At 31.3% G+C, this 15,565-nt stretch overlaps 1 protein-coding gene across 5 annotated transcripts in view; it reads left to right on the top strand.

Annotated features, from left to right (window-relative positions):
- Window positions 1–15,565, top strand: part of LOC127725467 (serine/threonine-protein kinase Sgk1-like) — a 58,830-nt gene that overhangs the window by 23,780 nt on the left and 19,485 nt on the right. The window contains exon 1 of one of the 5 annotated variants that reach the window (XM_052232463.1): window positions 1,189–1,346. The exons of 3 other annotated variants lie outside the window; for them this stretch is intronic. In XM_052232463.1, coding sequence (XP_052088423.1) covers window positions 1,282–1,346 — 65 coding nt within the window. In that variant the 5' untranslated portion in view covers window positions 1,189–1,281. Of the gene's footprint in view, window positions 1–1,188; window positions 1,347–5,928; window positions 6,736–15,565 lie in introns of those variants that run through there. One more of the 5 variants, XM_052232474.1, reaches the window with a different exon arrangement.

Raw genomic sequence — 15,565 nt, 5'->3', positions numbered from 1 at the left:
CTTGTATCTCACTCTAAAATCTCACAACAGTAAGTGAATTGTATAGAAACTTGTATCTCACCCTAAAATCTCACAACAATAAGTGAATTTATACAGAAACTTGTATTTCACCCTAAAATCTCACAACAGTAAGTGAATTTATACAGAAACTAGTATCTCACCCTAAAATCTCACTACAGTAAGTGAATTTATACAGAAACTTGTATCTCACCCTAAAATCTCACAACAGTAAGTGAATTTATACAGAAACTTGTATCTCACCCTAAAGTCTCACAACAGTAAGTGAATTTATACAGAAACTTGTGTCTCACCCTTAAATCTCACAACAGTAAGTGAATTTATACAGAAACTTGTATCTCACCCTAAAATCTCACAACAGTAAGTGAATTTATACAGAAACTTGTATCTCACCCTAAAATCTCACAACAGTAAGTGAATTTATACAGAAACTTGTATCTCACCCTAAAATCTCACAACAGTAAGTGAATTTATACAGAAACTTGTATCTCACCCTAAAATCTCACAACAGTAAGTGAATTTATACAGAAACTTGTATCTCACCCTAAAGTCTCACAACAGTAAGTGAATTTATACAGAAACTTGTATCTCACCCTAAAATCTCACAACAGTTAAGTGAATTTATACAGAAACTTGTATCTAACCCTAAAATCTCACAACTTTTTTATTATTGACTCTAAAGGACTAAATTTTTTCTACTATCTCCTTTTTGATATGATTTCTATTTTCAGCCAGTTAGATAGATTAAAGGAGATGAAAAAAACACTCATAAACTTCTCATTGTCCTTTTCATGCTGATGCTGATATTTTTTATCTGTATTTGGAATTATTTTGCATTTTTTTCATTTTCTTATTCAAAATAAGTATAAGACATCTGGCTATGGCATTTTATGTTTGGAGGAAGGAATAGGTTAACTTTTTTTTAATTAATTTCCAGTTAGGAAGCAATAAAATTATAAAAAGCATCAGAAACTTGTTTCTATACAAATGATCGAGAGATTCTATCCTAAAACAGTGAATTTGAATTTGAAGTTTATATTGTCCAATGTTGTACCTATATTTTGACACCTACAATAGTTTTCACATTATCATACAGTGATCATACCTGTGTCATCCAATAAAATAATAGTATATTAGGTTTTACATAGTTCTTGTGAATATCATTAAGACAGGAAACATAAATATTGTTTTTATGTATGTAAATGTCATTCACTTTAGTGGTGTTATAACAATTGTTATTTGTGTGTATTGATATGTTCTATCATGGTCAAATTTACTCTAGCAAAATTTTTCCGTAAAAGTGATTCAAGTGAAGGCGAAGCTGAAAGGTAAATAAATATTGTTAATATTTTCTGAATATATAGATGAGTTGTTTAATCTAGATCAAACAAAAATTATTTTCATTATGAAAATTGAATATTAATTTTACATGTATAGCTTTTTTTATCTGTAATATAAAATTGCTTGATAATCTTTATAGTCAGCACTGCATCATGACAATTTTTTTCTATTTTAAGTTTCTTATTGTCATGCATGATGAAGATGCCTTTGTTATGGATTAAAGTTTGTCATGCATTGACCTTGACAGTGTTGATATATGGTCTAATCATGCTATATTTGTCCTCTGTTTTAGTCATAAACTTTTATACCTTTATAGAAACAACACTTTACCAATAATTGTAAAGCATTAGTCAAGGTTATCTCTCAAGTCAGTATAGTTTTTCTTTGTTACAAGAAGTAAGCTATACATGTATTTGATTATTTCATATCATTAATGGGAGATAACTCTGATAAAATCTTTTAAAGGGAGATAACTGATGAAATAAGTGTGAAGGTAAAATATGTCATCAAAGGACAAGAGAATGAACAGTATGGAGTTTAACACTAATGTTTAGCTGGAGGGTAGGAGATGTATGTCTGTTTCTATAATTGTATTGCCAGATGAATATATATTGTCCTACAATTCTTCTCAGGTGTGAAATTGATGACTAGTCATTGTCTTTTATAGGTCACCAACTACTTAATATTCATTTTAAGTGATATTTTTGTACAGAGAATTGTCTGCTTAATAAGCATCTATAAGCATTGTTTTTATAACTGAATGAATTTTAGGAGATGTTTGCACTTCTAACTGTAAGTGTTATGATTTGGATGATAATAGTTTAATAAATTTTGAAAATAAAGTAAATTAGGGTAAATAAAGTAAATTAGGTAAAATAAAGTAAATTAGGTAAAATAAAGTAAATAAGGTAAAATAAAGTAAATGATGTTTAAAGTTACTATGTATAGAGAGAAGAACAAAGGTACTATTTATGAAGCTATTTCTTGATGATACTATTTCTAAAGAAAAATGCTTTACTGATAAATATTGTGTTAGTTATTGTTGGAGGAAAGTTAAATGGATTTTGTTGAAAAGTCTTCAAAGGGTGCAATTTTTCATATATTTTTGAGGTATTCATAGCTTATGATTTTTTTCAAAATTTATAATTTCTAGAATGGTTATTATAATTTTTGAAAGTTTGTTGTTAATTAAGAGGGAGTCAGACCTTTTGAACTTACTGTTGAATGGGGCAATGTATGTTGTAATATTGACTAATTCTAATAATTCTTAAGAAATACCATAAGATCAGACCATAATATGATACGAACAGTTTGTATGAAATGATTATGTAGGTTTGATAGAAATTTGTACTGTCAATGATTGGCCTAAGGCATAATGTATCGTGATATACATGGTGTGTTCACCATACCTCGTATTTATGGTACTTAAATAAGGTATCATTTGGGTGAATAAAGCATGGTAAATATATTATTTTCAAAGTACATACAATGATTTTTTAATGATAAAAAAGATTTTTATCTGAGGGGAGGTACTGTTTCCTTCTATTTATTCAAGGGTAATAGCCACTCCTTTATTCTTCTTTTAAATGGGCATTGTAAAAGTCTTATTACAATAAAAAATAACTGTTTTTAGTTTTCTTTCACTTTATTTTTAAGTGAAAATAATATCAATCAAACAAATTAACAGCTGTTTCAGTTTGAGTTTAATTTTAAGTTTTTGAAACTTTTTTTATGAAAAACAACAAAGTCTTTACTTACAGAAAGAATGATGATACTTATATTATGTGGGAAAAGTGTGGAATTGTCATTGTATTAGTATATTTTAAAAGTTGTTATATTAGATGCAACACTTATGTTTGCACTAAAACAAAAACATATGTACTTTTGCATGTTGAAGGTCTTCTACAAACTGTCTGTGTGTGCATGCATTTTTTGTGCATATTTTCTGCTTTGTCATGAATAATAGAAATATCCAGACAGTCAAATTTATGGAATTTATATTAATCTGTTTGTTTTTGGTGAACTTTTGATATATCAGTAGAAATAAAAAGTGTATTATTTAAGTACAAAGCCATGAGTAATTCATGAATTGTTAATGGTAGGTTACATTGCTGGAAGGAATAACATCAATCTTATTACCATGTTCAAAGTCAAATCTTTTGTTGTAGGCAGAGGTTTGTGTTAAACATTTATTATGGGTCTACTTTGAATTAAACAAGAACCAAAAGCTAATGTAAAAAAAGTATTGAATGAAAATAACATTCTTTGACTACAATATGGACTTTTATGGTAGTAAATGTTGATAACTTAGTGGTCCTCTTGGTAATACAATGAATGCTTGCTTGGATCAATATCTTTTCAAGGTAAAACTCAGTGGCAATAATTTTCAAACTACAAACCATAGATTAAGTTATTTCATTCCTTTTTATAATAAGACAAGGAGCCAGAGCACACAGTATTTTGATAAAAGATTTAGTATTGCATCAACAAAAAATTAGGACCATAACAGTTATAACATCACATGGAATCAGTGTTCTCCCCAGATATTTCATATAGCATCCTGGTAAACAGGGATATTTGAAATACCATCTTGTTTCTAAACATTATAGCATCACATCCATAAAACAATCTATAAGAAAATCAATTCAGATAGCATCACATTCAAGAAATGTAGCATCACATAACAATGATGCTAAAAGGCCCTGGGGAGAACACTGGGAATATAATTGTTGAGATGCTTAAAGATGAGGCAGAATTCAAATGATGTCCTCCCGTCAAAAGGATAGATTTAGACTAAAAAAAGTTAAGCTAAAGTTTGAAAACAATTGTGTAATTTATCAGAACATTGTCAAATAACTGTGGTGTGTATGCCATTCAGGGTCAATAAACAATGTATATGAGATTGGCATAAATCTGGGACAAAGATATGGGAGGTCATTAAATTGCGAAAGAGTTAGAAGTTTTGAAATTGTTTTTCAAAAGGGCTATCCATACTTAATTATGGGCTTTTACATTTTGTCTTTCAATAGCATTGCTGGCAAAAACTGGAAAATTCAGGCTTCATTAATATAACTGTATTAACTTCTGCAAAAGGGTATTGCTTCAGTTTGACAATTTAACTCAATTATAACTTTTATTGGTTAATCTTAGCCTAGTCTCTTGTCCTGAGCAGTTTGCGCTATAAATTCCATTTTTCATGTTTTCATCTTATGATCTGAAACAACTTGGCCAATTTTAACCAAACTTGACAGGAATGATATATGCGAGGCCCTCTACAAAATATTCTCATTTGGTTCTGATCCCATGAAAAAAATCTTCTCTGAAAATTCTAGATGAAATTTTTTGAAGCATTACACACTTAATGATTGGGAAGTTACCCTGTACAAACAATCCAGACATATGTTGTATGGGTGGCAAACATGCCAGCATTGTTTGCACATAGTTGTCACATTTACAATTTTTTTCTGTAACTACTTTGACGAATTTAACCAAAATTGTCAGGAATGATGTACAGAAGATTTTTACAAAGGATCATCTTCATGTGGTAAAATTGTGGCTGCCAAAAACATTCTTACAAGTCTGAATACACACGTTTTTGTTTTAATTTTCTCCCATGACAAATACTTTATAATTTTGCATGTTTGATGATTATAAGATCCTCTACGAAGTATACTTATTTAATATTGATATATAATGTGGCCAGTACCATTTAATGCCTTGTTAATTCCCTTCTTTTAGCATCTTATTGACAGAATAAACCCCTTGTTACTGTTGTTATATATCTTTTCAACTAAAGTAACCCAGGTGAGTGATTCAAGATCCTTGGAGTTAATTGTGTAGAAAATAATTAAAATTTTGTTTGTTAACCTGAAATATTTTGGCGGTCATTGCCGTCATAAATTGTTGTTTTGTATGTAAACTTTGTGAACGGAAATGTAATACAGTATAACAACGTTTCACAAGGATTGCGGGAAGTTTCATTCATGTTTTTCATGTTAATTAGACATAAACTAGTAGAAAATCTAAATATAGCAATAAATGATCACTATTTCAGTAAAACATCATCTTCATCAAATGACTACTCCCATGAATATAGACTTAATTAATTATTAATTTAGAATGACGTAAGAAGGTTGCTGTCCTCCTCATATTTTTAAGTTAAAAGTCCATAGAGATCAATTTACAAATTTATTTATCCAACTGTTCACTAAAGTTTATAAAAAAAACAAGGACACTTTATAGGTAATTTCGTTTTGGTGAAAAATATAACCTTATTTTGAATTATTTTCTAAGATACATTTGAACTATCTGCCCTTGCTTTTCAAAGATAAAGATAAGGGTATTTGTAAGAAGTGATTTAATTGATTTTTTCACACATAACCTGTCCAATATTATGTATTTTTTTATTTGATATGCAAACACTGTACCCAAAGTGTAAGTTATATAAGCCTGAGATATGTACTCCACAAAATTGAATAACTTTTTTTTCCAACTTATTGACCCAGTAAACATTAGAATTAAAATCAACTATTTTATACTAATTTACATATTGTAAAACTATATTCCACGTGGATAGGAACCACCTGTTGCTACTTTTACAACAAGGTTGGATCTTATTTTTCTTATTGACAAATTAGAAGAAAAAAATGTAGTAAAAGGAATTACAACAATGAAAGGAAACTGGTTAGAAGTATTTTAAAGGAAAGCAACATATATCAATTTAAATAGAAATTTATTGTGATGTAGGTTTATTTACTACAATTACTGTTAAATCCCTGTCATTTTATAGGATTTTTATTCTTGGAAGCGGAAATATACCAACCAATGGAATTTTATCATTTTAAAGAGGATACTGTTTATAAATATATGTATGGGAAAAGTTGTAATGTAAACAAACTCTTAGGTTTAACTCAACTTTCTATAAACTTATGACATCAGTTTACGACCTACTTCTATATTGAACATAACAAACATACTATTACTATGAATGGAGAGGACACATGCCTATCAGCTGACTCTACGATCTGACCTCATAACTGGACATTTACTATAATACTAGGATTTTGATGAACATAACTGAACTAACATTGGATTTGACTACTACATGTACCATAATGGGTGTAATAATGACATTTTGGACATATTGTTAATCTCTTTACGTACATGTTATTCTTCTAACTTAATTCTTACATAATAATAGTATACAATTTATGTGAATATGTGTTTTTATTTTGGTGAAGTGACTCAGTAATTAACAGTTAGTATTGATACTTAGAGAGAGGATTGAAAGTAAGACCTATAGTGAAAATCATTCATGCCGGCACGTATGAAAAAAATTCTCCGATGTCTGAGCAGTCTTTTACATAAACATGTCATGTATGTATATTGTAATGTTTAAGAATATGATTTTAGGAGTTTTTTTTTTTATTTATTTAAGATCTTAAATTTTTGAAATGTTTTTAGTATCCCCAATTTTTTGTTTTATACATGTACTCCGTGATTTTTGAAGCTGGTTGTATATATAGTGATGTCTGTCCATTCTTCCCTCTGTCCCACTTCTGGTTGTATATATAGTGATGTTGGAGTCTGTCCATTCTTCCCTCTGTCCCACTTCTGGTTGTATATATAGTGATGTTGATGTCTGTCCATTCTTCCCTCTGTCCCACTTCTGGTTGTATATATAGTGATGTTGGTGTCTGTCCATTCTTCCCTCTGTCCCACTTCTGGTTGTATATATAGTGATGTTGGTGTCTGTCCATTCTTCCCTCTGTCCCACTTCTGGTTGTATATATAGTGATGTTGGACCATTCTTCCCTCTGTCCCACTTCTGGTTGTATATATAGTGATGTTGGTGTCTGTCCATTCTTCCCTCTGTCCCACTTCTGGTTGTATATATAGTGATGTCTGTCCATTCTTCCCTCTGTCCCACTTTAGTATCAACTACATCTCCTGAACACAATTTTGTGAGACTCACAGATCTTGCTCACATGATGTACTTTTGCACCTCCCATTTCATTTCTTTACCAATATAGTTTTTAGAGTAAAATTGGCATGACTTTCTTGTATCTTCATACTGCAGTACACATTTTTATATTCACTTCTACTTAATAACCCCTAATGATGAAACTTTCTCAGGATCTTTAATTTTGAATGAAATTGTGCACCTTCTATTTTTAGTCATCCCAATTATTTACTTGGTTTCTCCCATGAAGTTATGGACTTTGCCTTTGTTTGGAGAACCAATCTGTATATTGAACTCCTCCTTAACCACTATGTAGAATGTGGTAAAACTTTATCAAAATCTTAACCAATGATATTGTAATACCACACCTGTTTTGTATTTTTATCCCAAAGATGTGGGGAAAAGGTGGACTGGAGGGTTTAGGGTTCTGTTTGTGAGCTCTGCTAACCATATTTCTAGTTATTTAACTGGATTGGAGTATCACCCTTCTTTTTAAAGATTTGCTATTTATGCCCCGCCGTGGCGGAGGGGGCATCAAGTGTTACACTTGTCCGTCCATTCGTCCCAAAATTCGTTTCTGTTCTCTAACTTAAGTTTGCCTCAACCAAATGCTATGAAACTTATACACAATGCTTATTACCATAAAACACAGATCAAGTTCGAATTTGGGTGGCATCACTTGTACAGTTCTTTAGTTATATCCCTTTATAACATTGTATGCAAGCGGGGCCATCATCTGTGTCCCATGGACACTTTCTCCATTTATTTATTCCAGTAATAGATTTGGATTTTAAAACTATGGTTGTAATGGACAATTTATAATAATTAAAAAGAGATAAGTTGTAACAGATTATAAGTAGTAATGCCTTTAAATACTGGAAAATAAACATTAAGAAACCATGACATTGTAACAATTTACAATTTTCCCATGAAATATTGAGAATTTAACATCAAAACTTACAATCTTTAATTTTCTGTTTAGTGTTTTGTGGACTGCTGATTTTTTTAGTTGTTTTTATACGACCGCAGGTAGCATTATGTTATGGTGTTGTCTGTAGTTGTTTTTATACGACCGCAGGTAGCATTATGTTATGGTGTTGTGTGCGTCTGAAGTCTTTGGTTCGTAGACAATAACTTGTTCTTTTGACCGTGGTTTTTTTCTCACTTACAGTTTTTGATAGCCCACTTGGTATCTTCTGCCCCTTATTACACATAACATGTGAACTTTCCATGAAAATACTTGGAAGTGAACAAATAACAGAAATCATACTCCCCCTTATTACACATAACATGTGAACTTTCCATGAAATACTTGGAAATGAACAAATAACAGAAATCATACTCCCCCTTATTGCACATAACATGTGAACTTTCCATGAAATACTTGGAAGTGAACAAATAACAGAAATCATACTCCCCCTTATTACACATAACATGTGAACTTTCCATGAAATACTTGGAAATGAACAAATAACAGAAATCATACTCCCCCTTATTACACATAACATGTGAACTTTCCATGAAATACTTATAAATGAACAAATAACAGAAATCATACTCCCCCTTATTACACATAACATGTGAACTTTCCATGAACTACTTGGAAATGAACAAATAACAGAAATCATACTCCCCCTTATTACACATAACATGTGAACTTTCCATGAAATACTTGGAAATGAACAAATAACTTTCCATGAAATACTTGGAAATGAACAAATAACAGAAATCATACTCCCCCTTATTACACATAACATGTGAACTTTCCATGAAATACTTGAAAATGAACAAATAGAGAAATCATACTCCCCCTTATTACACATAACATGTGAACTTTCCATGAAATACTTGGAAATGAACAAATAACAGAAATCATACTCCCCTTATTACACATAACATTTGAACTTTCCATGAAATACTTGGAAATACTTGGAAATGAACAAATAACAGAAATCATACCCCCCCTTATTACACATAACATGTGAACTTTCCATGAAACACTTGGAAATGAACAAATAACAGAAATCATACTCCCCCTTATTACACATAACATGTGAACTTTCCATGAAACACTTGGAAATGAACAAATAACAGAAATCATACTCCCCTTATTACACATAACATGTGAACTTTCCATGAAATACTTGGAAATGAACAAATAACAGAAATCATACTCCCCCTTATTACACATAACATGTGAACTTTCCATGAAACACTTGGAAATGAACAAATAACAGAAATCATACGCCCCCTTATTACACATAACATGTGAACTTTCCATGAAACACTTGGAAATGAACAAATAACAGAAATCAACTTTCCATGAAATACTTGGAAATGAACAAATAACAGAAATCATACTCCCCTTATTACACATAACATGTGAACTTTCCATGAAATACTTGGAAATGAACAAATAACAGAAATCATACTCCCCCTTATTACACATAACATGTGAACTTTCCATGAAATACTTGGAAATGAACAAATAACAGAAATCATACTCCCCTTATTACACATAATATGTGAACTTTCCATGAAATACTTGAAAATGAACAAATAACAGAAATCATACTCCCCTTGTTACACATAACATGTGAACTTTCCATGAAATACTTGGAAATGAACAAATAACAGAAATCATACTCTCCTTATTACACATAACATGTGAACTTTCCATGAAATACTTGGAAATGAACAAATAACAGAAATCATACTCCCCCTTATTACACATAACATGTGAACTTTCCATGAAATACTTGGAAATGAACAAATAACAGAAATCATACTCCCCTTATTACACATAACATGTGAACTTTCCATGAAATACTTGGAAATGAACAAATAACAGAAATCATACTCTCCTTATTACACATAACATGTGAACATTCCATGAAATACTTGGAAATGAACAAATAACAGAAATCATACTCCCCCTTATTACACATAACATGTGGACTTTCCATGAAATACTTGGAAATGAACAAATAACAGAAATCATACTCCCCCTTATTACACATAACATGTGAACTTTCCACGAAATACTTGGAAATGAACAAATAACAGAAATCATACTCCCCCTTATTACACATAACATGTGAACTTTCCACGAAATACTTGGAAATGAACAAATAACAGAAATCATACTCCCCTTATTACATATAACATGTGAACTTTCCACGAAATACTTGGAAATGAACAAATAACAGAAATCATACTCCCCCTTATTACACATAATATGTGAACTTTCCATGAAATACTTGGAAATGAACAAATTACAGAAATCATACTCTCCTTATTACACATAATATGTGAACTTTCCATGAAATACTTGGAAATGAACAAATAACAGAAATCATACTCCCCTTATTACACATAACATGTGAACTTTCCATGAAATACTTGGAAATAAACAAATAACAGAAATCATACTCCCCCTTATTACACATAACATGTGAACTTTCCAAGAAATACTTGGAAATGAACAAATAACGGAAATCATACTCCCCTTATTACACATAACATGTGAACTTTCCACGAAATACTTGGAAATGAACAAATAACAGAAATCATACTCCCCCTTATTACACATAACATGTGAACTTTCCACGAAAATGGAAATGAACAAATAACAGAAATCATACTCCCCTTATTACACATAACATGTGAACTTTCCACGAAATACTTGGAAATGAACAAATAACAGAAATCATACTCCCCCTTATTACACATAACATGTGAACTTTCCACGAAATACTTGGAAATGAACAAATAACAGAAATCATACTCCCCCTTATTACACATAACATGTGAACTTTCCACGAAATACTTGGAAATGAACAAATAACAGAAATCATACTCCCCCTTATTACACATAACATGTGAACTTTCCATGAAATACTTGGAAATGAGCAAATAACAGAAATCATACTCCCCCTTATTACACATAACATGTGAACTTTCCATGAAATACTTGGAAATACAGAAATCATACTCCCCCTTATTACACATAACATGTGAACTTTCCATGAAATACTTGGAAATGAACAAATAACAGAAATCATACTCCCCCTTATTACACATAACATGTGAACTTTCCACGAAATACTTGGAAATGAACAAATAACAGAAATCATACTCCCCCTTATTACACATAACATGTGAACTTTCCACGAAATACTTGGAAATGAACAAATAACAGAAATCATACTATCCCTTATTACACATAACATGTGAACTTTCCACGAAATACTTGGAAATGAACAAATAACAGAAATCATACCCCCCTTATTACACATAATATGTGAACTTTCCACGAAATACTTGGAAATGAACAAATAACAGAAATCATACTCCCCCTTATGACACATAACATGTGAACTTTCCACGAAATACTTGGAAATGAACAAATAACAGAAATCATACCCCCCTTATTACACATAATATGTGAACTTTCCACGAAATACTTGGAAATGAACAAATAACAGAAATCATACTCCCCCTTATGACACATAACATGTGAACTTTCCACGAAATACTTGGAAATGAACAAATAACAGAAATCATACTCCCCCTTATTACACATAACATGTGAACTTTCCACGAAAATGGAAATGAACAAATAACAGAAATCATACTCCCCTTATTACACATAACATGTGAACTTTCCACGAAATACTTGGAAATGAACAAATAACAGAAATCATACTCCCCCTTATTACACATAACATGTGAACTTTCCACGAAATACTTGGAAATGAACAAATAACAGAAATCATACTCCCCCTTATTACACATAACATGTGAACTTTCCACGAAATACTTGGAAATGAACAAATAACAGAAATCATACTCCCCCTTATTACACATAACATGTGAACTTTCCATGAAATACTTGGAAATGAGCAAATAACAGAAATCATACTCCCCCTTATTACACATAACATGTGAACTTTCCATGAAATACTTGGAAATACAGAAATCATACTCCCCCTTATTACACATAACATGTGAACTTTCCATGAAATACTTGGAAATGAACAAATAACAGAAATCATACTCCCCCTTATTACACATAACATGTGAACTTTCCATGAAATACTTGGAAATGAGCAAATAACAGAAATCATACTCCCCCTTATTACACATAACATGTGAACTTTCCATGAAATACTTGGAAATACAGAAATCATACTCCCCCTTATTACACATAACATGTGAACTTTCCACGAAATACTTGGAAATGAACAAATAACAGAAATCATACTCCCCCTTATTACACATAACATGTGAACTTTCCACGAAATACTTGGAAATGAACAAATAACAGAAATCATACTCCCCCTTATTACACATAACATGTGAACTTTCCATGAAATACTTGGAAATGAGCAAATAACAGAAATCATACTCCCCCTTATTACACATAACATGTGAACTTTCCATGAAATACTTGGAAATACAGAAATCATACTCCCCCTTATTACACATAACATGTGAACTTTCCATGAAATACTTGGAAATGAACAAATAACAGAAATCATACTCCCCCTTATTACACATAACATGTGAACTTTCCATGAAATACTTGGAAATGAGCAAATAACAGAAATCATACTCCCCCTTATTACACATAACATGTGAACTTTCCATGAAATACTTGGAAATACAGAAATCATACTCCCCCTTATTACACATAACATGTGAACTTTCCATGAAATACTTGGAAATGAACAAATAACAGAAATCATACTCCCCCTTATTACACATAACATGTGAACTTTCCACGAAATACTTGGAAATGAACAAATAACAGAAATCATACTCCCCCTTATTACACATAACATGTGAACTTTCCACGAAATACTTGGAAATGAACAAATAACAGAAATCATACTATCCCTTATTACACATAACATGTGAACTTTCCACGAAATACTTGGAAATGAACAAATAACAGAAATCATACCCCCCTTATTACACATAATATGTGAACTTTCCACGAAATACTTGGAAATGAACAAATAACAGAAATCATACTCCCCCTTATGACACATAACATGTGAACTTTCCACGAAATACTTGGAAATGAACAAATAACAGAAATCATACTCCCCCTTATTACACATAACATGTGAACTTTCCACGAAAATGGAAATGAACAAATAACAGAAATCATACTCCCCTTATTACACATAACATGTGAACTTTCCACGAAATACTTGGAAATGAACAAATAACAGAAATCATACTCCCCCTTATTACACATAACATGTGAACTTTCCAGGAAATACTTGGAAATGAACAAATAACAGAAATCATACTCCCCCTTATTACACATAACATGTGAACTTTCCACGAAATACTTGGAAATGAACAAATAACAGAAATCATACTCCCCCTTATTACACATAACATGTGAACTTTCCATGAAATACTTGGAAATGAGCAAATAACAGAAATCATACTCCCCCTTATTACACATAACATGTGAACTTTCCATGAAATACTTGGAAATACAGAAATCATACTCCCCCTTATTACACATAACATGTGAACTTTCCATGAAATACTTGGAAATGAACAAATAACAGAAATCATACTCCCCCTTATTACACATAACATGTGAACTTTCCATGAAATACTTGGAAATGAGCAAATAACAGAAATCATACTCCCCCTTATTACACATAACATGTGAACTTTCCACGAAATACTTGGAAATACAGAAATCATACTCCCCCTTATTACACATAACATGTGAACTTTCCATGAAATACTTGGAAATACAGAAATCATACTCCCCCTTATTACACATAACATGTGAACTTTCCATGAAATACTTGGAAATGAACAAATAACAGAAATCATACTCCCCCTTATTACACATAACATGTGAACTTTCCACGAAATACTTGGAAATGAACAAATAACAGAAATCATACTCCCCCTTATTACGCATAACATGTGAACTTTCCACGAAATACTTGGAAATGAACAAATAACAGAAATCATACTCCCCCTTATTACACATAACATGTGAACTTTCCACGAAATACTTGGAAATGAACAAATAACAGAAATCATACTCCCCCTTATTACACATAACATGTGAACTTTCCACGAAATACTTGGAAATGAACAAATAACAGAAATCATACTATCCCTTATTACACATAACATGTGAACTTTCCACGAAATACTTGGAAATGAACAAATAACAGAAATCATAACCCCCCCTTATTACACATAATATGTGAACTTTCCACGAAATACTTGGAAATGAACAAATAACAGAAATCATACTCCCCCTTATGACACATAACATGTGAACTTTCCACGAAATACTTGGAAATGAACAAATAACAGAAATCATACTCCCCCTTATTACACATGACATGTGAACTTTCCATGAAATACTTGGAAATGAACAAATAACAGAAATCATACTCCCCCTTATTACACATAACATGTGAACTTTCCATGAAATACTTGGAAATAAACAAATAACAGAATTCATATTCCCCTTTATTACACATAACATGTGAACTTTCCATGAAATACTTGGAAATGAACAAATAACAGAAATCATAAATTACATGAGATCTTTCCAATGAAATATTCGAAAATAAAGAAACTGGATCAGACGTTATCGCTATTTTACAAAATTTTCCTTTGATCTTACCGACTGATAAATTTCCTTTCTCAGCACAGTAGAGTGATATGAAAAATTATCGCAAGAAACTAAGGGCGCACGTGCAGTTGTCAATGTGAACATCAAAGTCGTCATAGGCAAAATAGCAATAAACAGATTATCATTGGTCATCTCAACTCGATTGCTTTTCTCACTTTTGCCGTACCGTATCAAGCGAGAAAATCAATCTTGTTAAGATGACCAACAATAATCTATAATTACATGACACCTTTCCTTTGAAAAACTGGTAAATAAGCAAAGAAACTCATATATAAGGGTATTACTTTAGACAGATCCTAGGAGATGATGGAAATAAAGAAATTAAAAAAAAACTCATTTATAGCAGAGTATCCCATTAGATACTAAAGAAGTGGAGAAGAAAGGATATGGTGTATTAACTGTTGACACAAAATCCCTAAATGTTACACAAGATCTTTCCTCCTGAAATCTGGGGGAACCCAATTTCTAAACCTTTTATGTATGATATGATAGCAAAACAAACATAAAATAAGAAATCCATATTTACATTAAATTAGCTTGTAATTTATTCT

Source organism: Mytilus californianus, unplaced genomic scaffold, assembly GCF_021869535.1.
Source record: "Mytilus californianus isolate M0D057914Y unplaced genomic scaffold, xbMytCali1.0.p SCAF_1, whole genome shotgun sequence".
Taxonomy (NCBI): domain Eukaryota; kingdom Metazoa; phylum Mollusca; class Bivalvia; order Mytilida; family Mytilidae; genus Mytilus; species Mytilus californianus.
Note: the sequence above shows the minus strand (reverse complement) of the source record. Positions and strands in the feature narration are given on the sequence as shown.